The sequence below is a fragment of the Vollenhovia emeryi genome, unplaced genomic scaffold (genome assembly GCF_000949405.1).
Source record: "Vollenhovia emeryi isolate VEMERY1.0 unplaced genomic scaffold, V.emery_V1.0 DF939121.1, whole genome shotgun sequence".
NCBI lineage: Eukaryota > Metazoa > Arthropoda > Insecta > Hymenoptera > Formicidae > Vollenhovia > Vollenhovia emeryi.
The window spans coordinates 2,469,686-2,495,544 of record NW_011967245.1 but is presented as its reverse complement, the minus strand read 5'-3'; the positions used below and the strand labels follow the sequence as shown (position 1 = coordinate 2,495,544).

Sequence of the window (25,859 nt, the reverse complement as noted above, 5' to 3'; positions counted from 1 at the left end):
CGCAACGTACACGCATTCGCAAATCAGCCATACGCGACTATAGTTGAACCAAAAGATAAAGTTGGTTCAACTATATCGCGTATAGCTGATTTGCGAATGCGTGTACGTTGCGTGTAGTGAAACGTCATCCTGCGTGCGCGTCTGCGTCCTGCGTTTTGCGTCCTATGTAGACGGGCCTTTAGACCGCTAATTTCCGCATGCGAGATGAACCCCTAGACGACTGTAAGCGCGTAATCCCCGGGGCGAACTGGGCCCCGTTCGCGATCGTGAGGTGTCCGTTATAGTTATCACCGCAGAGAGACTGATCATTAATTTGCTCCTATATTATTAATATAGCTACTAATACGGCTCCGAGGTAACAGTTATAAAATTAATATTTTGAGAAATAAATCACATGGGAATATCGCCGTGAAACGTTTCACGCTAATATTATCTCGCATACACTATCGGGAAAATTACAGTTAGTACGTGAAAAGAAATAAAGGACATTGACATTAATCGTGACGAACGCAACAATCGAAGAAATTGTACATGTTTAAATTATGTGACCCTGTGGGCATGAAATTAATTTCTCAAAGAAAATTTGAAGAACTGGATGATATAAATAAATAATTTATAACGTACGCTCCCTCACGTGTCAAGTAATAAGGCATGAAAGAAATTTCTTAGTACGCCACGAGATAAAAGAGAAAAAGTCAAGTTAAGTTCCTCCTTCTCACAGTGTCGTAAAATCAATATATAAAATTATTTCTATCAAGTACTTGTTATAAGAACATTATGAGTTCTATCTATGATTTCATAATAAAATCTGTTAACGATCGAACGAAATTTCATTTCTAGAATGGAAACACGTTTCTCTGGTCTCCTTAAATTCAACGCAGTAGAAAGTACACAATCCATAGATAAAATGCTAATGAAAATTTGTTAGCCCGAACTTGATTAAATTATAACGAATAAGTTGATTATGCATGCGATTGATTTGGAGATTTCATAATAAATCAGGACTTTACCTTCGGACTTCAAGATCAGATCCTTCTCGTCCACGGCGATGCCCGGCAGACGGTCCTTCAGCTCCTCGATCTCAATCTCCAGCTCGGTCTCGTCCTCGAGCCTGACGGTTCTCTCGTCCGACAAATTCTCTCTCCTCTTCTCCGGTGATATCCTCTCCCGCTCTCTGGGAACGTCGGTCTTCGAGGAGGATAGCGAGTTGTTGAGTGAGACTCGCGGCTCGTTACCGATCTTGTCTTGAACTTGCTTCTTGAACTCGGCGGAACGATCGAACTTCCTGGACGGTACGAACTTGTCTATCTTGATCCTGTCAGGACCGGGCGGCGCGGTTTTCTTCACTTCCGGCACGATCCTCGGCTCCTTGTACCTGACTTTGTCCACCTTCGGTGGATCCCTGATGTTTGGGATCGTGATGAAGTTGTGTTTCTCCTGCTGCTCCTGCGGCACAATCGGCGCCTCCTCGCGTTCCTCTTTGGGCTCGGGGCTGTTGTCCCGCTGCTCCTTGCCGCAATTGGCGATTCTGCCGATCCTGCTCCACGAGAGTCGCGTCGCCTCGGACGGCTTCTCGGGCGCGAATATCACGTTGTCGACGTTGAAGAGCACGTTCTTCCTCTTGCTCTCAATCACCCGGCCGCGCTTCAGGATGCTCTTCAGCGTCTGCCGGGCCTCTTTCAATCGCCTCGGCGGTCTCTTTGGCGACACCTTCGGTATCGGGATCCTGGTGATCGGCGCCGGCACGTCGTCGTCGTCGTCGTCCGATATCTCTCTGCGCCTCTCGTTGAACACCCTGATCCGTTGACCACCGATCGCCGCTACGGCACTCCTATTCGGTATCCTCTCGATCGACTTCACTTTCGACGGGTCGAACAGACTGGACGACTGCGTTCTGAGGTCGTCCTGCTCCAGCGCGTTGTCCGACAGATCGTCGCTCAGATCGTCCTCGTCCTTCTGCTTCTTTAGTAACAAATACGGATTCACGTCGCACTCGAGGATGCTCTTCCGCGAGTCCGCGGTAACTGACGTTGTTGTTCCGTTCTTCCACTCGTCCTGGCTGATCTTCTTCTGATTCGCCTCCCTCGTTGGCTTCTGTGGGACGCGAGTCAGCTTGGCGGACGTCGTCGCGACGGAATGAGTTCGCGAGTGACTCTCCGGAGTCTCGTCCAGCATCCAATCGTCCGAGGACGCGCCGCCGCCGTTGATGAAACCGGGTCGCGATTTACGATCGTCATAGCTCACTATCGCGCTCGGCTCCTTGTCGAACCACTCGGATCTGGACGACGACAGCGACGCACCCTCGTTCGTGCCCTTTCGCTCCTTCGCGGCGGCCCGCGAGACCATACTCTGGCTCCTGGAATCTCGCTGCGAAGATGGTCGATGCGGCGAGATGCTGCGCGCCCGCGATCTCGGCTCCACCAGCCGGTTCCGTCGCATCTGGTCGTACGGATCGTCGATAGCGGTCCTCAGCACGCCTAACAAATAGGTTTAACCGTTGTATTCGCGAGAGGAAATCGTCCCACAGCCGTTTCGACTCGACTTGCTACGCCGACCTAGATCTCCAGATCGAACGCGAATAATGAAATTTCTGACGACGCTCATTTCGGTTTCTAATATGGATATCAGAGAAATTATACTCTCAAGAGGCGCGTCTCTTCTGGAATTTAAACTAGTCCTTAATCCTTTAAGATTTACAATTTAGCACGCTACGTATTAGCTTGCTAATAGTCTGAATATTTTCATACTTTTCATTACCAACAACAGTTATAACGTCAATTTTGTTTGTCATAATACATTTCCGAAAGAAATTTGTGTCGCGTGTAGAAACGAAAAATACAACGTAACACACTAAACATTAGTTTCGTCAGATTGCCCGTATAATAATAAAATTCCAACTTTCATTCGACGACACAGCTGGCCACATTTGTTAATTAACCGGTCAATGCGGAAAATTTATTGCGAAAACTATTACCTCAGCCAGGGTTTGAACCTGGACCTCCCTACACTTTAGGCGGGCGTCTACCACCAATTCGACCACCGAGGCACTAAATTGTAATACACCGAATTTCTTTCGTTCGTTATCGTTATCTGTATTTACTATCGAGTGGTTAAAAGAGTGTAATCGGATGACCAATTCACAAAACAGTAGAGATAATTATCGCGAGAACCATTCGAGTGTGAAGTACCAATTGCCTGAATCGAAAGGTCACTGCTCTACATTTCCAACGATTCGCCAGGTATCGTTTGTGGCGCACGTCTCAAAGCGTCTCTCTTCCCTCGGCGAGCAGAGAGATGTAATCTAGTCTAAAGCGATTTAAATGCAAACCAAAGTAGGTGTACGAGAGCATCGGTCGCTGAATAAAATTCAGTTATCTCGCCCGCGGCCGAGAACTTTCTGCGCTTCGCCGCATGCACGCTATCTCGAACGCGAGCAAGGAGAAAATCTCTAATACGAAGAACGCGTACAATTAGAGCATGAACATCATCGGCGGCACGACAGGCGGGAGCTCTCGCGGCCCGCCCTCGCTTATCTCTCGCGCTCGGAACAAACACCCTCCGTACCTCACGACACGCACGCGGCGGGAGGTTCCACTTGGTAGATACCTCTTTCTCTAACGCGTCCCGGCATCATACGACACGAGAAAGCCATCCCACGTATCATCACAGAACGCCGATGCTATCGCTCGCGAGTGTCTCGAAGGTAAAAAGATAAATAAACAAAAATAATCTCCGTGAAATAACCGAGGATGTAGATTGATCGGGCAAGAGAGCGGAGGTTTGTGCGAACAATCGTGTCCGCTGGTAGCCGAGGACGCGGAATAATCGCGGTGTACAATGGAATAAGCGAAGATGTGCAATTTACTTACCGGCGAGGCTCGGCCGGGACCTCGAGGACGACGGTAGCCGGCAGGTTCCTCCGAGGGGCAGACCGGCCACCCGGTGGCCGCCGCACTTGCGGCAGCTGCCGAGCTTCCTTACGGTGCCGGCGAGGAACTCCGGGCAGGAACATACCACGAGCAACGGCGCCGCGCCCGGTGGCGGCGGGGGTGTCAGGAAAGGTCGCGGCGGGTCATGCCCGACGAGCCGTGACGATCTGACCGTGCCGTACAGCCACGGATCGCCGCTGTAGATCATCTGACGGGAGAGCACGCTGCCGCCGCTTATGGTGCCCCAGCCACCCTTGCCGGGGTCATCCCCGGGGTGCTGATGCTGCCGCGACAGGCCCAGCCGCACGCTCCACGACTTCTTGCCCTTGCTCAGGGTATCGTAGCTCTGCGGTCAGTCAAGGGGGAAAGGCAATTGAGCGGGGGTTGATAAATGAAGGGTCAGGTCGATGAAGCAACATCGATCATATTTACATTATTTATCGTATTGTAACATCTGAGGTGCATCGATCTTGAACATAATTGCAATACACACTGATGGAAAAGTATGTAGCATTTATGAATATTGCATTTGCATATGACGACAGTTTCGCCGCAACGTGAGAACTTCCACGCCACGTCGGGACGGCGACAGCATAATTTTCCGGCCTGATAGACACGCGCATTTTTGATAATTGCCAATCTCCCGTCACTTTTTATATATAAACGGAAGCATCATCTCCACTCATCTCTGATAACGTAATACTATATCGCTCGGGGTGTATAAATTACTTTAACCATACATTCGTTGTCACGAAACATCCAACACGCTTTTTATCGGCGCGATTGGCGCTCGTTTCCGCGGCCGGCGGACGGAATTGGAAGTCCAGCGACAAGTCCTGCCAGTAAGAAAACGTCCGAATGTACTTGCTCCTTGTGCGTCGTGTAATTTGCGACAGTCCTACAATAAGCGACTATCGGTAATTACGGATGCATCATTCCGCTGGCTCTCTGGTCCGGCCCGTCGATACCGCGCGCCTATAATAACTTCCTGGATACGGAGAACACGCGACATTCTCTCTCCCCTGAATGGCCAGAGTTATATTCATCCGGAACACAAAACAGAGACGGCCATTGTTGCCTCTGTCATTGTCCCGGCCATCATTCTTACCTCCTTCGGGCTGCTCGCCGTGGCCACGGCATGCATACGACATCGGTATTTACGCACGAAGAAACGAAATTCCGATGCATATCGCTGGAAACTTGACAACGCGTGGCGCGTCCAGTTCCAGAAATATATATCTCTACGTCAAAATATTTTATCTCCTGTAAAGGAGAGGAGAGAATCCGTGGTATAAATTTGTGGCGACGTTGAAACATATTTTCAGATTAAACAGTACTCTCTATATTTAGACACGTGGGCGGCATTACGTATTTCCAATCGGGAAGAAAGTATCTTTAATATTTAGAATAATAATTGTATTTACATTATTTATGGCAGTAAAAAAAATATTTCTATATTGTAAAAAATGCCAGGTATGGTCCAGAAAACACTGACGTTGTTTATTAATACAATTGTTATCCTAAATATTAAAGATATTTTCTTCCCGATTGGAAACTACAATACAGAAAGATTTTCTGTATTGTTAAAAATGCCAGGTATGGTCAAGAAAACACTGACCTTGTTAATTCGCTGGCGACATTGAAGAATTCTTATTAGTTGTGTGTTAATAAAGTTTTATCATAAATTTATTATAATAATATTTAGAAGCACTGCACTTCTAAGCTTGCGAGACACGCCTCTGACGCATCGAAAGCATTCCAGAATCAGCAGAAACGAACTGGTCGATTTTTCATAGTTAAATAAATTTCGCTTCCCACGTGCCTTATCGCGGCGCGCCTTATCGCGGCTTATCACAGCAGCGAAAGCGAATTCTCGTATTGTGCATTAATCTCGTTCCCGCGGCGCGGAGACGTAGGAAAAACGCAAAAGCGAAGTGCAGTTCGCGCTGCCTTCCGACCCGACGTGCCACTCTCGTCCGCATGATTTTACCCGCAACGGGAATTGCCACGATGAGGATCGATCGACGGACCTGTCGTTTCGATTTCCCTTTAACGGCACGCACAGCCAAGAAATACGCTCGATCTCCGCTCCCCGTCAGCCTCTTCACATCCAGAAGCCTCGCGGATCGCGAGTCCCTTCCGCAAATCGCTGCTCGTCAGCCGCATTGCGTTCTCCGAAGAAGGAAGAACGGAGAGGACGTTCGCGAGGAGCCTCGATGGGTAAGCACAAAGAACCACGACGTGGAAGAAGCCACGGCTGGAGAAAAAACTGGAGGGAAGCGATAGGAAGAGAGGCAGAAGGCAAGCGCGTTTCAGGGAAAGTGAACGACGGTAGGAATCGCTTGCGATCGGTAATTTAAATTCGTTTCCCCCTTAGAGAAATCGGAGAGATAACGTCGCGCATACGTCTAGCGCTTACGATGTTGAGTCTCGCGAGAGGGAAAGAGAGAGAGAGAGAGAGAGAATCAAAGCGCGCGCGAGGAAAGAGGCTATATTTGTACGAGTATATGTACAGGTTTGTTCGTTTATCGCGAATGAACGGGTGATTTATTAATGTATGCTACCAGGGAAATGGAGAATTCGCGATATGAGTTTTACTCAGGTGAGGAAAAGGAAAATGCTTGCGGAGGATATGAATTATAATTCATCTACGAATTTATTTACATAATTATACGAATGGCAGTGATTTAATTTCATTTTTCCTGCATGTGAATATTTTTTAATAACAGTTTATTTTAAGTGTTAAAAGGTTCTTTGCGGTATATTTTCATCTGCGATAAAATAAAAATGAAATTTTTCTTTCTATCGAGTCTTTCCGTTCGCAATTTCCTTCGCGAGGCATTACGTTGCGAGAGAGATAAGAAAATCACCGAGGAGAACGACGATGAAGGCAAAACTAGAAATAGCGCAGCCCGAAAAAGTCAACGACCAACTGAAATCGTAGTATGAAGTCACTTCCCTTGGAAATGGATGTTTGGCACGGAGCGAGGCCTGTCCCGTTGCGTCTATCGAAAAACCGCCGCGAGCGAAATATGGAGAGAGACAAAGAAAGAGAGAAACGTCTCGGGAAAGGTGAGGAAATACAAGAAGTCCGGCTCGTGTCTAAGCGCGTCTAAGCGCGGGCGAAAAAGTCCGCGACAGACCGGCTTGGAGAACCGAGGAAGAGGGAGAAGACAAGGCAGGACAAGAGAGGACAAGACAGAGAAACTGGAGAACTGTTCTCGGCGACTTGTCCGGTCGTCGAGGAGAGAACCGCCACACTTCTGCGGAGTCCTTCGAGGAAACCTGCGCGTGAAAAAAAAAATGGCGGTGCACGGGTAGTCGCGATAACGAGTTTCGCGCGAAATTGGCGCCGTCGGCTGGTTGTAAAAATTGCTGGAAAAGAAAGAGAGCTTCCCTCTCCGTGGATTGTGGGATAACACCTCGTGGGATTGCAATCAACCCGCGAAAGGAAAAAGCACGATGCAATTTCGCCGAACGGTACCGTTACGCGTTGTTCGGAATGGGATTCTGCGGGACTCGCGCTCTCCAAAATCGCGCGCGCGCGGTTAACAAAAGAGAAGATCGCTGGCGACGATTAAATCGAGGCAGATTCCCGTGGACGAACGGGACGATCCGTGTTACGTTGGAGGAAATTGTTATCGTTACGAGCCTCGCGAAATTTTCTTAATCTAATCCATTCAATTAATCTATTATCCGTTCAGGCCGCGCTCTATAATTACATTTCCCGCGCACTTATCTCCGATCCGCGCGCGCGTATTTTTCACGGATAAGTTCGCTGGCGCAACGTAGAACGCGAAACGAGAACTGTACATCTCGACCGAGAGAGCGAAACGCGTCGATTTGTTCGCAACACACGTGCTTGGAGGCCAAATCTAATCTGCGATCTGCCGAGAAGGTCCGCGCGATATGCACTCGACCTCTTTTTTTTTTATGCAATTGCGAAAAGCAAGCGGAAAGACGGGCAACTCATCCTGCAATTCCGCTTGCTGACGAGAAATTGTTGCGCATTTTCGAAATATGTCTCACGAAAAAGATGGCATCCTGTGCATACGAGTTTTTTTTTATTATAAAATTCTGAAAATCCACTAAAGCGATCTGAGAAGAAAAATGTTAAACATAATATTTGCTACAAAGAACGTCGCGATATGTTTTCTATCTTACACCTGGGCATAATTTGCATTCGGTACCGCATGGGATCGCACCTGTTGATGTAACGGTTTCCGCGTTCAAGCGTCTTCATCTCATCACGTTTCTTGACAGAATAAACATTAAGTATGCTCGTATTGTTAATAGATTATAACAATTTCATGGCTACAGAGAGAGAGAGAGAGAGTTTCTTACTAATTATTCATTTTTTAAAAGAATAATTAATTATAACAGTGAGAGCACAGCGTTGATCTTAGAATAGTAAAACAGTGACTTTGTTCAAAAGTGATTAGACAAGTGAAGGCAAGAATAGTGAAAGTGTAGAATGTAAATCTGTTCATTAACATATCGGTCACAAAAACTGCAGCTCGAGTTAAGTTACGTGAATAAAAAGCATACCGAAACTGAACACAATTGCAAGTTCAAGAATGCGTAAAATAGTGGCAATTAACAACCGTGACCGAAACCATTAAGTGCAAAACAGCATAGATCTATGTAATCAAATTGTGAAATAAGAAAATTCTTTTCATAATTATGATACTAATGCTACTACTCGTGCAATACTTATTTATGCATAAAATACAATATATATGCAGACAATTATAATTAGGTGCATTAATAAATTTTTATCAAACGTCCTGCAGCAAGTATTTCTCAAACAATTTACTTAACTCGTGCAGTACCAAAAACTTCCCGTTCTATATTTTTCGGCTTCAATTATATTTTTCCCGCCCGTGACAAAATAAGCAACATCCGTGCAACGTATGAAGCGCGTAAGGTCGGAAAATGGGGCAGCCAGCTGCCTGGAGGGCGAACAACGAGGTGCACTTTACTTTCTCGTCCATGCGGGACTTTCGTAAAAATCTTGTCCCACAAGCTCACGTAAGAGCCGGGGCCGTCTGTCGGCCGGCCAGTCGAAAAACAGAAAGTAAGCTAGCGTATAAGCGAGCGGTTCGTATGCAGGCGAGTACACATAGACGCGGGTCATCGTGTCTGCAATGCAACTCGCAGGTGCAAAGCGAAAACGGGCGTGGCTGACGAAATCGACCTTAGATCGAACTGAACGAGAAATTTGTCGTACGACGGTAAGAAACGCGAGCGCATATTATACGTTTTAGTAAGAAATACCAATCGCGAATTATATAATTTAATTATTTGGATATATTTTGTTAGAAAAAAAAACACGTTAATTGCCTCTACAAAAGTAATGACATCATCAAATTGCGCCAACTAAAATTTTTCAATTTTTCATCGAAAACGTTAAAAAAGTTGTTGATGTAATTTACGGAACATATACAAGGCTTCTCCCAGAGAATATTTCTAAAGTGTACTGGAATCCTCCGCATTAAGAGGTACAAAGCTTGCTAATTATGTAAAATAAACATTTGTTCGGATACGTCGTGATTATCATGAGAATCATAATCTTGTTAAATGTTTTTCTTTCGCGATTGTATATGCTACGATCCGGTCCTTGCGATTACGATTTATCCTCCCTTGTGCAGTATCTTGTTGGTACAATAAACATAGCCTTATAAACCTTTTCATAATGAAAGCTTCAAGACTACTTCCTTCAGAGACTACCGGTTCGAGTGTATCTTCAGATGCACTCGCGACCGGCTCTCTTCTTCGATGTTAGTTTACAAGCGACTCTCGACAGAACACGCGATAAAATATTTTCACTGAAATGTACACTAGCATACAAGATTCAGGGAAGAAACTTGTTTATTAATATTTTGTAGCACTTGAGAATAAATGCGAACGCACAATTAATTGTAAAGAATAAAAGAAGCAAGGAACATACAAAATCGCAAAAATTAACCGTCTCTCAAACATTTTCCATTGGTTTCCCTGAAGGAAAAACATTACGGGTCACTCACCTACGTGTTTTGTTCTACGAAAGAGAAATACTGAACGCAAAAGATATCGAAGGGATCGAATTGCTGCCAAGCTTTAATGCTCCGTATCCAATCGATCATGGAGCGTTAAAGAGTCTTGGGAAAGTAATCCAATCTATGTATTTTTCGCCTTCGAAATAAAAAGACACGAGTATCCGAGATTCCTTCCGACTTTTCTCTTCGCCAATTCGCGATGTTTGCCAGCGTACGCCGGCCGACACGTTTAACCTGGCTGAATGAAGAAAAGCATGAAATAGGCATCAAGCACCCTTGAAAGAACATGAGATCTCGCTTTTGATAAGATACGTTAATTCATACGGCAACGCGTTCCGAAGGCTATCCGAAAGAAGGATGAGAAACGCGGTGCATGAAGGAAAAAAACCGCGTTGCGACGGGAAAAGCGGCGACGGTTCTTGCGAAAGGAGAGGAGGCCAGAGAAGGAAAAGGAGGCGGCGAGGAAAATGAATAAAAAGGGACAGGTGAAAGAGCACTCGCGTGCATTTTAGCTGCTCATCTCCCGAGGTCATCTCGATACACACGGCGATCACGGAGTGGGCAGGGGGAGAGGGGGAGTAAACTCCCGCTTGCTAATTAATAGTTATGGCACTACTGGTCACACGCGGTCGATTCTTAACATCGTTTCTTCCATAATTCACTTGCAAAGTAATAACGTATTCAAGTCTGAACGACGGAATCTTACACCCACAGAAAAAATTTCCGGATCCAATGCCATATTACACACTTGGATGTATCATAAAACATCGCGGTGCCAACTTCGTGCGTTGTAACAGGAAAGATTTATTCTAAACGCAAGAATATATAAATTTACATTTGTATAAGTTAATCTTGCCTCAATATAGTAAGTCAATCTTTTTTAATTCTACAAAGAAGAATAAGAATTATGATTTTATTTTGATATTGTCTTATTTTTATATTTAAATGAGGTTGTGAGAAATATAAATGCGTCAAGAATATTTTGTGTCTCACAACTTTCTGAGGGTGCAGTATTTACGATCTATCTATCGATCATTTAATTTATAGAATTAAGATTCTACGATATTTTATCTTGCATATTAACTGCCAGTTTGGCGCTAATAATTACAATACGGAAGACACTAGTGCCTTTTTTTAAGAACGTTTCTCATCTAGATATGTGCCGTGTGAGATTTTTGTTCCCGAAAGTTTTGTTTTATAAAGAAATTCAATTCTTAATAAGAAAAATGTTTTAAATTGACAGTAAGTTTACTCTGTAAAGCTAAATTACATGCCACATTGTTAGTGATAATGTAATATCTCTTGTTAATGAAGCACATCTTATGCCTCAGCGTCACGTATCACGAGAAGTCGCCTTAAAATGCGGTCTGGCGGTTCGGTGTCGACAATTACCTTTCCGGATGGAAACGCGTCTGTCACGCTCAAGTAAGCGTACCTTTCCGGCTCGGATATCGAGACACCATGGCAGGCAGGTCGATGACTCGCGGCGTGTTTGAGAAATTATCTATTCCTCCTCCGCGCGCAAGCGACATTGCCGTCCCCGATGGTACGGCGGACAGGAATGCTCCTGTTCCTACTTTAGCATCATTGGCTCGCTCATGCCAATTGTGCAAAACGCGGTAGTCATAATATCAGTCACAACCGCGGTAACAATTTCATTCCGCCTGTTACCGCGGGACTGACCAGCCGTTGCGTGGAGAGAGAGAAAAAGGTGGATGCGAGAGCCCCGGCTTTATGTTCTGACAGGCCAGATGTTCCGCCTCGGAAATATCGTGGCTTCGTTGATTTAACCCTTCATTGAACTCGCGTGAGAAAAACTGGATGCTCTTCGGAATGGCGAGGCTTCCCTTAAAACCATCGCCTCACCTTTCTCATCTTTCTAAGCAATTCGAAATTTCTACCTTTGAAGCATATCGAGATGCCTCTTGAAATTGTATATCAATTTAATAATTCCGGCGTAATAAGTTTTAAATGATTAAGTCCAAAGAATAAAGTCTTATTCTTCAATTAATTCTAGCTTCTCGCTTCGAATTTTCACCTATTTTCGTCAATAATGTTAAGGTTAAAAATCGAACTGTTATAAAAGATGAGAATCATGCTAAGTAACTGAAGAATTTATGCATGAGAGAAACGCGACAAACAGGGGATTTAACATATAGGAAATATTGTCACAATGAAATAGCTCAAACATATGTTTGTCGCTGCGTGCAATTCTGCGATGCTAAGTGCATGAGTTGTTTTCCACGCGTCGCAGAGCAAACCATAACTTTGAGGATGGCTGACCAATCGAAAAAATGACGCTCACAACTACGTGGACTATTACTGGATAAATACGCCTTTAGAAGATCGTGCACAATAGTGCCTCGCATTCGCAACTATCAACCGCTTTTATTCCTGTCACTTCGAGAAAACTATATGTCATTTGTTATTAATTATTTAAACTCACTACGGATGACTAACGGCGTCCCATTTATTTTGCGATTGACTTTAATGCCGCAGCGACGTAGTTACGCAACTAGATAGAGTTGTTTCTTAGACGATCTTTACACTTTGTTATTGTGTACGTAGCGTAATAAAAATTTTCAACATTACTAAAATTATTCATCAGCTATTTTCTATACAGATTGGTCGATGACGTAAAGGATTCTTAACTTTTTAAATAAGATCCTTCGATACCGTTAATCACGTGTCCTGCCCAAGTATGAAGACGTTATTTTATTATATTTATTATATCTAAGATGTTAAATATCCGGCACTCTAAATTAATTAATTAACGCGTTCCAAAGTTACATTCGGAGTTATATTTGAAGAATAACACCACATTGGATAATAATTCTGGATAATTATTATACGTACCTAACATCGAATCAATTATGAACTTTCTACAATTTACAACGCTCGCAATTTATACAAATATACATATATATGTACGTGTACGCGTATATACATATATTTGCTTATTTATTATAAGTATTGCAGCGATAGTTGCGTACGCGGGACACTATCGCACGCGATCTTGTAGCTAAGCCGACCGCGTGTGCACGCGCATCCCGGGGTCACGGTAGATGCACTGCGGATGCATCATCCTTGTGACTCCACCGGTGCGTCTCTGCGTTGCACAACTGTGCGCCGGCGTGTACGCTAAAATTCAACGTGTTATTATGACGCCGCTACGGCCGGTACGTACCTCGAGACGCGTTTCGATAAACGCGTAAATCATTTTCGTAATATCTCGCGGCGCATTAAGGCTACATTCGTACGGAAGATCGTAAAAATTATTATGTTCATAAAGATTCCCGCTTCGCGATAAATACGTTGTATCTGATGCCAGGCCGAGCAACGAAATATTTTAGCTTAATATTCAAAAATATTTCCGCTAGCGTCACGCGCCTGAGAAGATGCTGCGACGATTTCGTATGTAACTTATGCAATCGCGTATTGTAGGAGAAATTTAAAAGCTGTGTGCTAATCTCTGTACGCCTATCGCAAATTTATCAGTTTAAGACACAAGAGTGTCTCGACAAACTGCATCTTGATCTGATGAAAACATAAGTTCCTGTCGAACTGGTTAGGCAACATTGAGATAAACGCAGCCCGGCTGTCGATATAACGATCGATCGCATCTCCTGATTGTCGTTACGCACGTCGAATCTTCCGCGATGACGCAAAACGTACTGCGTAATCGCGGGAACGATTAAAAGGCGCTTATTAGCCGCGATTGGGAAGGAGAGGAATGGATCGATGCGAGATGGGATCTATTTTTTTGCGCGCGAAAATTACATCAAGGAAAGGAAAGTGACACGCTCGGCGGCCTGCGGCAGCAGCGAAATTTTCACCTCGCGAGGAACCTGTCGCGACGACGACGACGACGACGGGCAGGAGACATTAGAGATTGAAGACGATACGCGCCAGCGAATGTGACGACGATCTGACACCCGTAGAATCTGGCGATGCCAGCGGAAAGATTGGATAAGGAAACACCGGGGAAATCGGGTTTTGCGTGAAAACTCTACGCTCGTTTGGTCAAGCGAATAAATCAAACGATTCTTAATCGTTTATTACTGTTCCTAGAAACGTTACTGTTGAGTGAAACTCGGCTCTATCCTTCACCACGTTCTATCTACATTGTTGAAAAGATGCGGAGAAGCTGTTGAACTAGTAAATGGTGACTAACCATCTAATCACTAGCAGTGCGACTGCACTTCTTTTCTAACAACGCGTAAGAGTAGAAGAAAAATTCCTGTAAAGTATTTGAGACATTTAAAGTGTCTCAGAATTTCCGCGATTAAAATTAATGTTCAGAACAACTAAAATGTGGAAGATTGGTATTTCGTACTAAAAAGATACAGAGAAAAGCTCTAATATATATAATCCACATACGTATATGAGGTAATGACTTTTTCTGTCTTTCTCTAAAAGTCAAGAAACTGTATTACTCTACCGGCTCAAGATCGATAAAGTCACGATCGAAGACAAGAAATTGCGGGGGAATAAAGTCTTGAAAGTTCCTCGCAGCGATGTGGGCCAAATACTAACTAAACCAGTTGCTCCAGCACGCAAGAACGGCAAACGCTCGAAGGAGCATGGAAAGTCACGCGCCTGTGAGAAATCCATGCTCGAATAGTTATATAAAGTATTACCGGTCACGCAGCCTAGCAGAATCGCCAAATCCCGAATTACAGAATGGCTAACGAGCAAGTAGTTACCGATGAAAGAAGAGGCAGCTCGGTGAATCGGCAAGCTCTTACGAACGAATTATGTTACCACTGGTTTTATACTTTTACACGTGCATAAAACATTGCTGCCTATTTCCAATGTGCCCATTATTTTCCCAATAGACAGCGCGAAATGTAGAGATGAAACGAGGACCGTCCTACTTAACGTTCACTTCACGATAACAATACTTCTCGTTAGTTCTTTAACGAAGAAGGGAGAAAACGCCGTGCAGCTGTTAGTAAAATAACATTTTGCAATCAGTGCAACATATCTTATTATCGCCTTGCGCGCAATTTCCAGGCGTTCCTTACGATCTCGGTTATCCAATTAGATTTTACGCTTTTACGCTATTTACTACTCAATATATTATAACGCGATTTTTATTGTGAAAGGAATCCAGATTGACCATAAATAGCTGTCAATTACATGTTTTCGTGGCTATTTAAAGAAATGGAATTTATTTTTAGGCAGTCCTATAAACAAGGTAATTAGATGATGCGTGCGGTGCGTAATTACAGCGCGCGTACGTGCGATGGAAGCGGTGATTTATACGCGAACGATCGTAAAGTTCGTTCCTCTTACCTTCGCAAGTGTTCAATTCGCGTATCACTCTCCGCGGCGAGCGGCCGGCCTTTTGCCGCATAAGCGTGCGGGATTACTCGCGGAATTGCGCAAATTTATCCCCATTCGTAACACTTGTCGATGCGGTAGAAAGTAATGATACTTACAAGCACCAAGTAATGATACTTATAAATCTCTCTTGCATTACTTATAAACGCGCCGCCATAAATCAATGCGAATATAATGGAGTCCGCGCGTGTTTTCGTTTACTGTAACTACATCATTTTTATCATTAACCATTTGGCACATGATATTTTACAATTACTATTACGCATCTGAATATAATATCATATACTTCAAGCAACTTGAACTTGTCATAATAGTTTATGCGCAATCGTAACAGCTCATCAACAGCGATCGATCGATATCGATCGCACCATTAAGATATCTTATTTAAAAAATTATATTTCTTTCGCTGTTATCGCAATATAATTACGTAATCGTATAACACTGTAGGCCGGTAAGAAAAGAATCGTGCGGTCCATTAAAAAAAAATAGCAATAATATATGTAAATCGCGCACTAATTATGCACGGTAATTTGCGAGGAATGCATATTCGCGATCAGTATCAACCGGCACTTTGTCAGCGACTGAACCGACTGACACTCGAGATTGTCAGCTACGAAAGGCACACCCGGGGAAGGTGTGTAGCGTATCGCGACCGAGACGACGCGAGTACGAAGTATTCGATATCATAATCGGCGACGACTGGTTTTAAGGTAGAGAACCAGGTGAGCCATTGTCCACGCGGCGGAAGCACGTATAGCCTCGGCTTTACGGGCGCCCTTACGTCATTGCGATAACCGTCCTTCGCGAAACGTTTTACGTTTCAGAATTTCTGGCTTCAAGTCGCGCCAAGTTTCGCTCTTCGGCTTCTTCCCTCTTTCGCGGCGTGCATCTTATAACACGGTGTACCAAGTTCAATTGCATATACTTGGAATCGTGCAACATTTTAAAATCATCGACAAGCATGATAAAATGTCTCCTACGATTGTGATAGACAACAATAATTATAGAAACAGCTATGTAATCTCTGTTGTTTTGTAACACATAGGGGAGAGTCCCCTATTACGAGATAGCGGAATTTCCGCTAAATTAATAGGCATCATCCGTTGGTTCCACCATGAATTTATTGCCCTTGAAGTGAAATCTCTGTTTAGTGGAAAATTGAATGTGTAATCGTTGCGAAAAAAGATTTGTCATTGAATTTGGACGTTGAAAACCTGCTATCTCATATTGGAATCCTATCACATAATAAAGGACTTTCCTCCACTTTCGCTTTTTTATATTTGGTTTTATATATTTGTTACCGGCCAAATCCGATTTTAGGCCGAACTAGTTACCAGACCGACTAGTTTATTACTAGTTCGTCCTAAGATATGAAGTAGAGAAACAACGGCAGCAATGTATTACAAAACAATCTGGCATTTTGTTTTAATTTTACATGGATCAACGCCGATACACGTAATCGATAGTTTCTTATAACCCTGACTTTTTTTTTAAATTAAACATTCGGAATATTGGAGTTTTAGAGGAGGATTCGTTTTCAATTTGACGATTTAGCATTTTTCTTCGTGGAAATAAAATAAACGCGATAAAACAAATACCACAAGTCCCGCCGTAAATTTTGTCCGAGAATATAGTGTCTTACAACGTAGGCAGGAATATAGAAATCCAAACCGCAAACCCAAGCCGTAAGTTTTTTAACTGTCAAGCGACGGTCCGGCGGACCGTCTATCGAGGCAAGTGTTAAGCGGCACTTCGCGTGCCATTCCCGACCGTCGTAAAATGTGAACGTCAATTCATGCTTCTCAAGCGATTCAATTCTCGGATGATGGTAAAAATCATTAGCGTGGCGATCGCGGCGCTAAATTGCTTATCGATGTACGAGGATGGCAATTAAGCATCGAATAAAGTATCACGTCGTTATGGAAAGTATACTTACGGTCAGCAAGCGTAACGTACATCATAATGTTGCTTATTGCAACAGATCCGAGCTGCTCTAAGACGTGTTCATTTCTGCCTTTAGACTCCACTCAAAAGCCTCGCAGATACTTTAAATGATACGTCAACGCGATTGTACATACGTACAGATCTGACGGAGAAATTTGCAATAGCCATCGCGATTACGTAAAAGCACCTGCACATCGGAAGACAAGATCTTTCTCTTTCCTATCTCCTCATGTTTTACAAGCCTTATAAAAGTATCAATTACTTGCAACTTTCGAGCGACAATGAATTATGAAGCGAACAATCAGCCAATAGGCGATGCATCCGCAGCTTCTTATTTTCTTACTTAATATGAAATCTTTAGCTTTGTCTTATTTAACGTGAAACTTTGCTCATTTTACAATATAATGAAGAGATGACACACGTCAGATTGAATTATTACCTACGCTGACGTCTATCAACGTCAACGTTGCTCAAGAGCAACGCGGAACGAAATGGAAAGGATAGAGGCAAAAGGAGAGTGAAGGTACGAAAAAAAATCCGCGATCCGGCAGATAGGCAACCACGTCACGTTCATTCATCCCCGCGTTATGCAAGCGGCTTATACCCAGTAATTAACCTATCCGAGTGCACTTTCCCTATTTTGACACGCCAGCGCGGCTCGTGCATCGTTCTTCCCCCGTTGTTGTAAACATCCGTAAAACGATCAATTTGCTTTTTGCAAATAAAAACTCTAACGCACCATGATATTGACTTTCCCTCTGAATGCTCGCCGCACAGCTGCTCTTTGTCGAACAGCAAATTATACGCCGCGCTCTCGTTACGCAAGAGCGTTCGTGCCCTACGCAAAATGCCACGAAAAAAAATCGACGGCCTTTCCACCGCGCGTGGACGTAAGAAGAGATCCATTCAGCATCCCGGCTCGCGCTGCGAGTAGCAATTAGGCTGCACGGAGAAATGCGACGCCAGAAGAAAGCTCTCCTTGAGAATCCGCCGCACAACTTGCCACAATGGCTGTATCTAATGACCAGCCGCGGATGAGGTTCCACGATTCCAACCTCGGTTGTGTCCCGTTACGTAAAACGCCGCCGTAAGAGCGTCTCGCATCAGACACGCTCTCTCGCGCATCGCATCGCGCGACCCCAGGAATCGGACGTCGAGCGAGATCGCGGATTCGCGGGCGAACGGTTTTTCGGGACTCACCTTGCCGGAGGTGGGCGTGCCGGACGTCGGGCCGAGACCCTGTTGCAGATGATACATCTTGGGGGTGAGCATAGCTGGAGGTGCGCCGAGGCTACCCGGGGCGACAGCCACGCTCGTCATGGTCATTTCCCGCGATGGTCCTCGCAGACCTCAGTGTCCTCGCAGCGCCAGCATTCCGCGCCTCTCCGTCCCTCGCGCAATCTCGCATCCTCAGGTCGTGGCGAATCTGTAACAGCCAAGTGGAAAAATTGTCCCCTTTAAAAGCTGATAGTCCTCAATATTGTCGCAGTTCTTAGCACGGAGATTAATCGTAATTGCTTAATATAAACTCGAAACAAGCTCGAACAAAACTTTTCAATACGAGACTGACAGAATATAAAACTAATAATCAAGCTTTTTAGTCGACATTAACCGGCCAGTGTTTTAATACGGAAAATTTATTGCGAAAAATATTAACTCAGCCAGGGTTGAGAGTTAATATTTTTAATATACATTGACATAAAAACCGGCCGGTTAATGTCGACTAAAAAGCTTGATTATTTATTACTGGCAACTTAAAGAGATTCCTATGTAGAATATAAAACTGTTGCTTTGAAATACTTTTGTGTGTTACAAGGAGATTTATATAATTAATATTATTTTTCATATTTTTGTTGAATAGATATGGCCCTAAACTCTTGAAGCATAAAATAAATCTCTATTCCGTGTCGTGTTTAACTGTACTTGCGTTACACAAAGCTGTATTTAGGTATGATGCTGATTGAATTGAAATCTCTAGCGAAATCTACGTTACAGCGTCGAAATGATGAGTACGGGTTCGACGGTAGCAAAACGGCATTTCCTTGCATAATCACCGCGATAAATTACGGCACCTGACAATAGTACCATGCAATTTCTCTCGCCAGGAGATCACGATTGCGCAATTTTCGTCGCGCCAGACGAAATATTCGGTCGGCCGGACCTAGAAAGCGTCCAGGAAATGTTAATTCGCCGGAGTTACGGGCTTCGACGTTACGTGCACCGAGCACAGACGAATATATCTCGCTGATTCTATGCTCGGCTCATGTAACATTTGTAACTGACATTTATTTTCGAAATATGCATTTCTTTTTGTCAATACATTTCCGCGCTAGCATTTGTGACGTGACATTTCGTTCGCGACTTCGTCACTCGGTAACTATTCAGTCACGGCAGTGCGTTTAGTTGTTATTTATTAGCTTATTTATGGGTATTTATTAGTTCATTTATTTATGCGCGTTATATACGGTTGTATTATATCTATAACCAAAGTTAGACCTAGGAACAGGGTGTCCAGTGGTCAGGGAAATCTGAAAAACCAGGAATTGTCAGGGAAAAGTCAGGAAATTTTACGATTTATCTGGATTTTTCACATCGTTTCACATTCTTTCCGAATAATTTAAAGTTTTTAGAAAATAAACTTCTCTTTGGCTCTCAGTACACTAATTTTCTGTTTTGCTAAACATCAATTTATTTATAAGCGCGGTAATTTATATTTTCATCGTCGTGTTATTTTATTTCAATGTGTTCAACTGAGACAAAACTATAAAAAAAGATGAATTACTAAACAGTTATAGTAAGTCGCAAACAAAATGCAGTTGAGCAAAACGAAAGCATCATATATGATTACGTACGGTATCACAATTGATTTGAATGGTTTGCAATGATATGTTCGTTCCTATTACACAATGTATTATACACAGATGGTATAATTACTTTAATTTTAATTTTTACCTTTTTAAATTCCGGACTTTTGTTTCCCGAGAAAAATATTTCAAGGACTTGGTCATTTAACATTTACTTGATTTACCATACAGACGTACGCAGATTATGCGTCTTGAAAAAAGTTACACTAAACGGTCAGGGAAAAATTAATTCCGGCTCCTCGAAAACCTGAAAAAGTCAGGGAATTTTTTTCAGTGAGTTTGCCGGACACCCTGACGAAGCAACATAGTAAATTGAAAACACGAATTTATAAGTTAGGAGCAAAGAAAAGGAGACGTCGCGTGAATTTCACTGGAACCGCACGTATTCGTTGTTGAACAAAGAAAGATGGTAAATAAGAGTATAAACCGTTCAACGGTCTGTGACTAACAGTCGATGCAAACGAGCCCCACAAATTAATTCCACAAACGAGGGAATGCAATGTACGAGTGACTCGGTAGTATTTAATTAACAGAGCGAGAGACTATCAAATAAATGGAGCAAATAACTGTTTCGAGAGGGAAAAAAAAGCGCGATCGCGACTGCGAGCGTCTGACGATGAATCGTCATAACGCGCGCTGCACGTGACGGCAAAAATACAGCACAACCGACGAAATTCTGGTAGCGAGCTGCCTCGTTTAACTGCCACTCGTTTAGATGGTCAACTAAACGAGAACAGAATTGCAAGTACAGATTCCCATACGGTATTCGTGATTGAAGTCACGCATCGCTCGTTCCTGCTAAATTTCGTACGCACGTCCGTAGTGACCGCAGAGCGTATCTTAAATTTGCGTTACGACTCCGATTTGCGAAATTCGCTACAGTTCGCGGGAAACCCGTTGTTTCCCCACGAGTGCGGCCCTGCGCGAACTGCATTCGTACGCACGCAGCTGAAATAAAGATGTCTGCAGCGAAGCCACCGACCGAGCCGACGCGTTACGAGCGTGGAACGCATTCCCGAGATTCTTGCTCGTCGATGTACCACCGGCCCGCTCGTGATGTATGAGTAAATACACGGGTAATAACGAGAAGGGCGTAAAAACCGAGTGCGGAGCTATTTTTGCGCGACGGAGAGGAAACCGCGCGGGGTATCCATTGAATGCAAAAGGAAAGCGGGATCAATCGCGCGAAATAGTAATCGGCGCCGATTTGTCACACTGTAATTTAGATAATTAATAAATTTTGAAATGATAAATGCCGGCGATAATTACACCTTTCTGTTAAACATTTGTCTGCCTCCGACGTGTTCTTTCTTACGTCTTTAACATTTAAGTAAGCATGCGACGTATTTCCCACACGTGGAACACAAATGACCGCATTACTCGAGCTGCACGAATGCGAGTCGCGTTTCATGAATTGCAAAACTGCGAAACGAACAAAGAGGAGCAGCGGCTCCATAACGGGGAGTGCGCGACTCGCCGAAAGACAATGATCGGCCATTCGCTTTCGTAATGACACGGTACGGGCTAAGATCTAACGCCGGGGCAACACGAGAAACAGCCGAAGGGGGTAGACATTGCAAAACGAGCTAAATAATACCGGGCTATCGTCGAGGCCTCGAAAATCGCCGTCGATACTTTCCATCTGTCGCGTCTCCCTCCTCGTCTACAAAAAATAGACCAGCCTGTAGGCCCATAATTACGCGTTGCAGGGCAAAACTGATCCGAATCACGCTATTCCCGACGCTCACATTAAACGAAAACAGCGATCCGATAAATACGGTGTACAATGCCAAAGTTGAAATCGTTGCTCTTCCCACTAGTAAGTGCTTGAAAGAAATACAGAATCAAGTACTTTCCATCAAAATAAATGTTACACTGTCACTTTAATTGCGAGGCTACGTAAGACCGGAAATTAAAGAGAGTAACGGGAGCTCGGTTGATTTAATTTTTTCGTTAACTGGCCAAATATTAATTCGGAAATTAGAAAACTCGAGGAAGCGAATTAAACTTTCGCTACGAATAAATTGCTTTTAAATTCCTCGACGGAGGTTTAAGACTATCTCAGCGAGGGACGGGAATGATAGTGGCGCATCCCGTACATGCGTTTGGTGCCGGTAATGACGTTGCGATCGCGCGTCACAAGTAATCAGCGACAGGACGGCAGTGATGATGATGTAATCCACCGTAAAACCGAAAGACCGCGCATTTCCTCGACCGTGCAAGCCGCGAGCCAAGGCACGTGCATTCGCGCGGTGTGCACAGCTCGTTGTACATCGCCGATAAATCGCCGCGGTGAAAAGTAATAGTCGAGGAAATCGCGCATAACGGACAATTATGTCGTTACCGTCCGGCAATCAGCGGCGCGCGGGTCTATCCCGAAACGCCGAGCGAATCAACGTCGCGCGGGATCTTATAATTTTACATAACGAGGCATTTTTCCCGCGAACGGCAATCGAATTGTTCGACGCGCCGACGGGAGATCTGGGAATGACGAACGGAGGCAGAGCCGCGCCGATTCGCGGACTACGTAGAGCGAGAAGAATACAAATATAAATAGATAAAATGTACTGTAATAACGTAATTTATCTTGACAATAACGACGGGAGATGTGCAGTCAGATGTCCTAGAACTGTGAAAAGAATCGCGCCATTATTTACATAGCGATAGAGGTTTTCTTCCGCCACGAACGTAAAAATTCACACGGTCACGGATTCTTGCGGATAATTCTTTGGTTATCCATGTCGCACAATCATCTTTCAACCTTGTCGTGCTAATGCATGCTAATTATGCTCTCTAACGGAATAATCATCGTCGCAAATTGTAGACGGATAAAAACGTGTCAACCTTTCGTCCGACGACGCTTGTATGCAATAACGTGCAATGTGCCTCAACGGAAAATATCGCGAAAGAAACATCATTTATCATTTATGTTGAAATTAAAATAGAAAATCGCCGCCGATGAGCGAGAGATATATTACCATTTTGTGCACCTTCCTTATTACTTCTCTTTTACCTTCACTCGTCTAATCAGCTTTAAAATCTCAGTGTGCTTTAAACTTCGACGAAGAAAAAAAAGTAATCAACTTTCTTTAATTTAATGACTTAATTTAATAACGTTTTTTTAAATGCGAGTTTAAGTTTCTCTAGAAAAAAAAATATGAGACTGCAAGTGACTCGCAACTACTAATTATTTATTTAGACATAATTTAATAAATTATTTATTCATGTCTATGAAAGTAACAAAGTTGATATTACTATAAAGTGGTATTTCGTGCAGAACTCATAGTGATTGCGGGAGAGATCGAGGAAAATGGTTTCGTCCTTCGTCACTTTCCACGAGTAAAATTAACGAATTACGAAAGTCCGTCCGAAGTCTCCACGCGACTCATCTTCCGGAAGAAAACGCGCGACATGCGGCATGCGCGTTAATGTAGGTTAACACACCTCTCGAAGGACAATGTGAACAATTTACTCCGAGTACTGTTAATCCGCACCGACTGACACTCATCGTCATGCAGCGCCGTACAATGATTTTTATTTAAGCAATGTCGCGTCGCGCATTCGCAGTGGATTGTGTGCGAGAAAGAACTGCCAGCAGAATTGTCGTAACGCGCCAGAAACACCAGATGTATACATTGAAAATCTTCTGTATCAAATTCTTAATAATAAATTTACTTATTTTTCTGCGAATAGACTCCGTAGATCGTTTCGTTTGCATTTATCCGAAATAAGAGCTCGCATTAATCGCTCGAAGGCAAAGAAATATAATTTTTCAAAAACAATGAAATTCTAAATAGAGTGAAATGTGTTTAGTGAAAAATTGATTGTTAGATCGTGTAATCGTTGCGAAAAAAGATTTGCGATTGAATTTGGACGTTGAAGACCTACTATCTCATAATAGAGGACTCTCCTGTAATTTTAAATCCGTGTAATAATGAAATCCGACAAATCCAAAGATAAACTTAGGAAAAGGAAAATGTTATGAATTTTAATTATGATTTAGCATGTCGTCTCTCTATATTTTGCTGATGATCTTTTTAACATAATTTTTGTCATGCTAGAAAATATATGACTGATGTTCCTAAACACACAACGACAAACCTAATCGAGGTAATCGTGACAGTGGAACGAATGTGAAATCGCAACATTTTTCTACCGGCAATAGTCATTATCAGTTAGTTTTAACGATACATTTTATGATTATTGAGTTAGTTTTAATGATACATTTTATGATTATCGAATAAATAATTAACTTAGATATTAGACTTTGTTTTAATTTTTTAAGACATAAAAATTTTTTTATTATTTAAGCAAATAAGTAGGGGAAAGCAACCGCTTTTTATTTGACCAATAACGCCACATACTTTTAAAGCGAAAACGTATGCATTGCGGCTGCAACGTTCTTTCCTTCTACTTTCAACTCGTAAAATAACTATCAATGAATATCAGTCCTCGTTTTCTACACGCATATTTCTTTCTTTGTCATTCCGTACGAGATATAGCACTTTATATGTAAACTGTGTAATTTTGTATCCGTTAATACAAAGTAACAAACTAATTTAACACATAGATGCAAGCAAAATGACACGTATTCCGTAGAAAATATCAACTCCGTGGGAAAAAAAGAGATCGATGCTCAAAGCAGAGCAAGCTGAAAGGATGAAAGTTAACACGAAGGCCGAGACACATTAACTTTCCCGTGGACCATCGACGGCCGCTAAGCGACAGTCCAGTAGCTAATTGACTATCAAATACAGAATTATTCATGACTTAAGAGATTCTCTTCTCAACGGCCAATTAACCGCGCGCCGTCCATCGCTCGTCTCGCCGAGATACTACCGACGGATCTTGGGACTTTGTTTTCACGAACGCCAGCGAAGTCGAATGATCTCGATAGGTGATGGCTAGGTCGTGCCGATAACGGTTCTCGAGAGGAACGGTTATCGACGCCGCGCATGGAACGGAGCGCGAGATCGGCAACGGATGGAGGAGGCCGGGCAGATGACCACTCTCGACAGGTACGTTCGTCGAAAGCCGGTAACGGGTCGCCTCTTGCGAGAAGGGATACCTCGCAGGGCGAGAAGACGTTCGCCTGGGGGTGAAGTTCGGTGACGCGAAGCGTGAAATTATCGCGATCGGCACGCGTACGTCGAACGACACGAAAGCGAGTGACGGTCTCTTTCTCTCTCTCTCTCTCCCCCCCCCCCTCTCCCTCCGTACAACTACGGATCGCCACAGATTTATCTCGCTCAGGTCTTCCGCGCCTCGGTGCCTCCCGCGGCGGAGATATTGCGGCACAGCATCCTCCGTTGCCAGTCGATGCACCGGTGATCTTCGCAACGGTGCGTAACTCCGCTCGGTGTTGCGTAGGAAATTTGGAAAACTAGATATCAGCGGTCTATCCTCCTTGACATGTAAAATTTAATTTAGTATGCGCAAGTTTCTTAACTTAAGTTTCTCAAGATCGTACAAGCACATCTGATCTCCGGCTGTGGATGTATTTGAATCAAATTTCCTCACCGCGCAGATCTCGTCTTTTCGTTCAAATATCATTCCATGATGCATTAAATGTAAATATAAAAATTAGCTGTATACAGGGTGTCCTAAAACCACCGGAGGTCCTCTTAATGACAGATTCCTTAGAACATTTCCAGACGAAAATCCTAATACAAAAGTGTCGAGGCTATAATAGTTTTTAAATTAGAAGCGATTATTGTCCACAAATGATAGTGCTGAAA

At 43.6% G+C, this 25,859-nt stretch overlaps 1 protein-coding gene across 1 annotated transcript in view; it reads right to left on the bottom strand.

Moving 5' to 3' along the window:
- The window catches only part of LOC105570224, a 102,337-nt gene that overhangs the window by 15,269 nt on the left and 61,209 nt on the right, over positions 1-25,859 (bottom strand). The window contains exons 3-5 of the mRNA XM_012027268.1: positions 18,458-18,683; positions 3,870-4,275; positions 1,011-2,477 (exon numbers count right to left, since the gene is read on the bottom strand). Of these exons, the coding sequence (XP_011882658.1) occupies positions 1,011-2,477; positions 3,870-4,275; positions 18,458-18,583 (1,999 nt within the window). The 5' untranslated portion in view covers positions 18,584-18,683. The remainder of the gene's footprint in view (positions 1-1,010; positions 2,478-3,869; positions 4,276-18,457; positions 18,684-25,859) is intronic.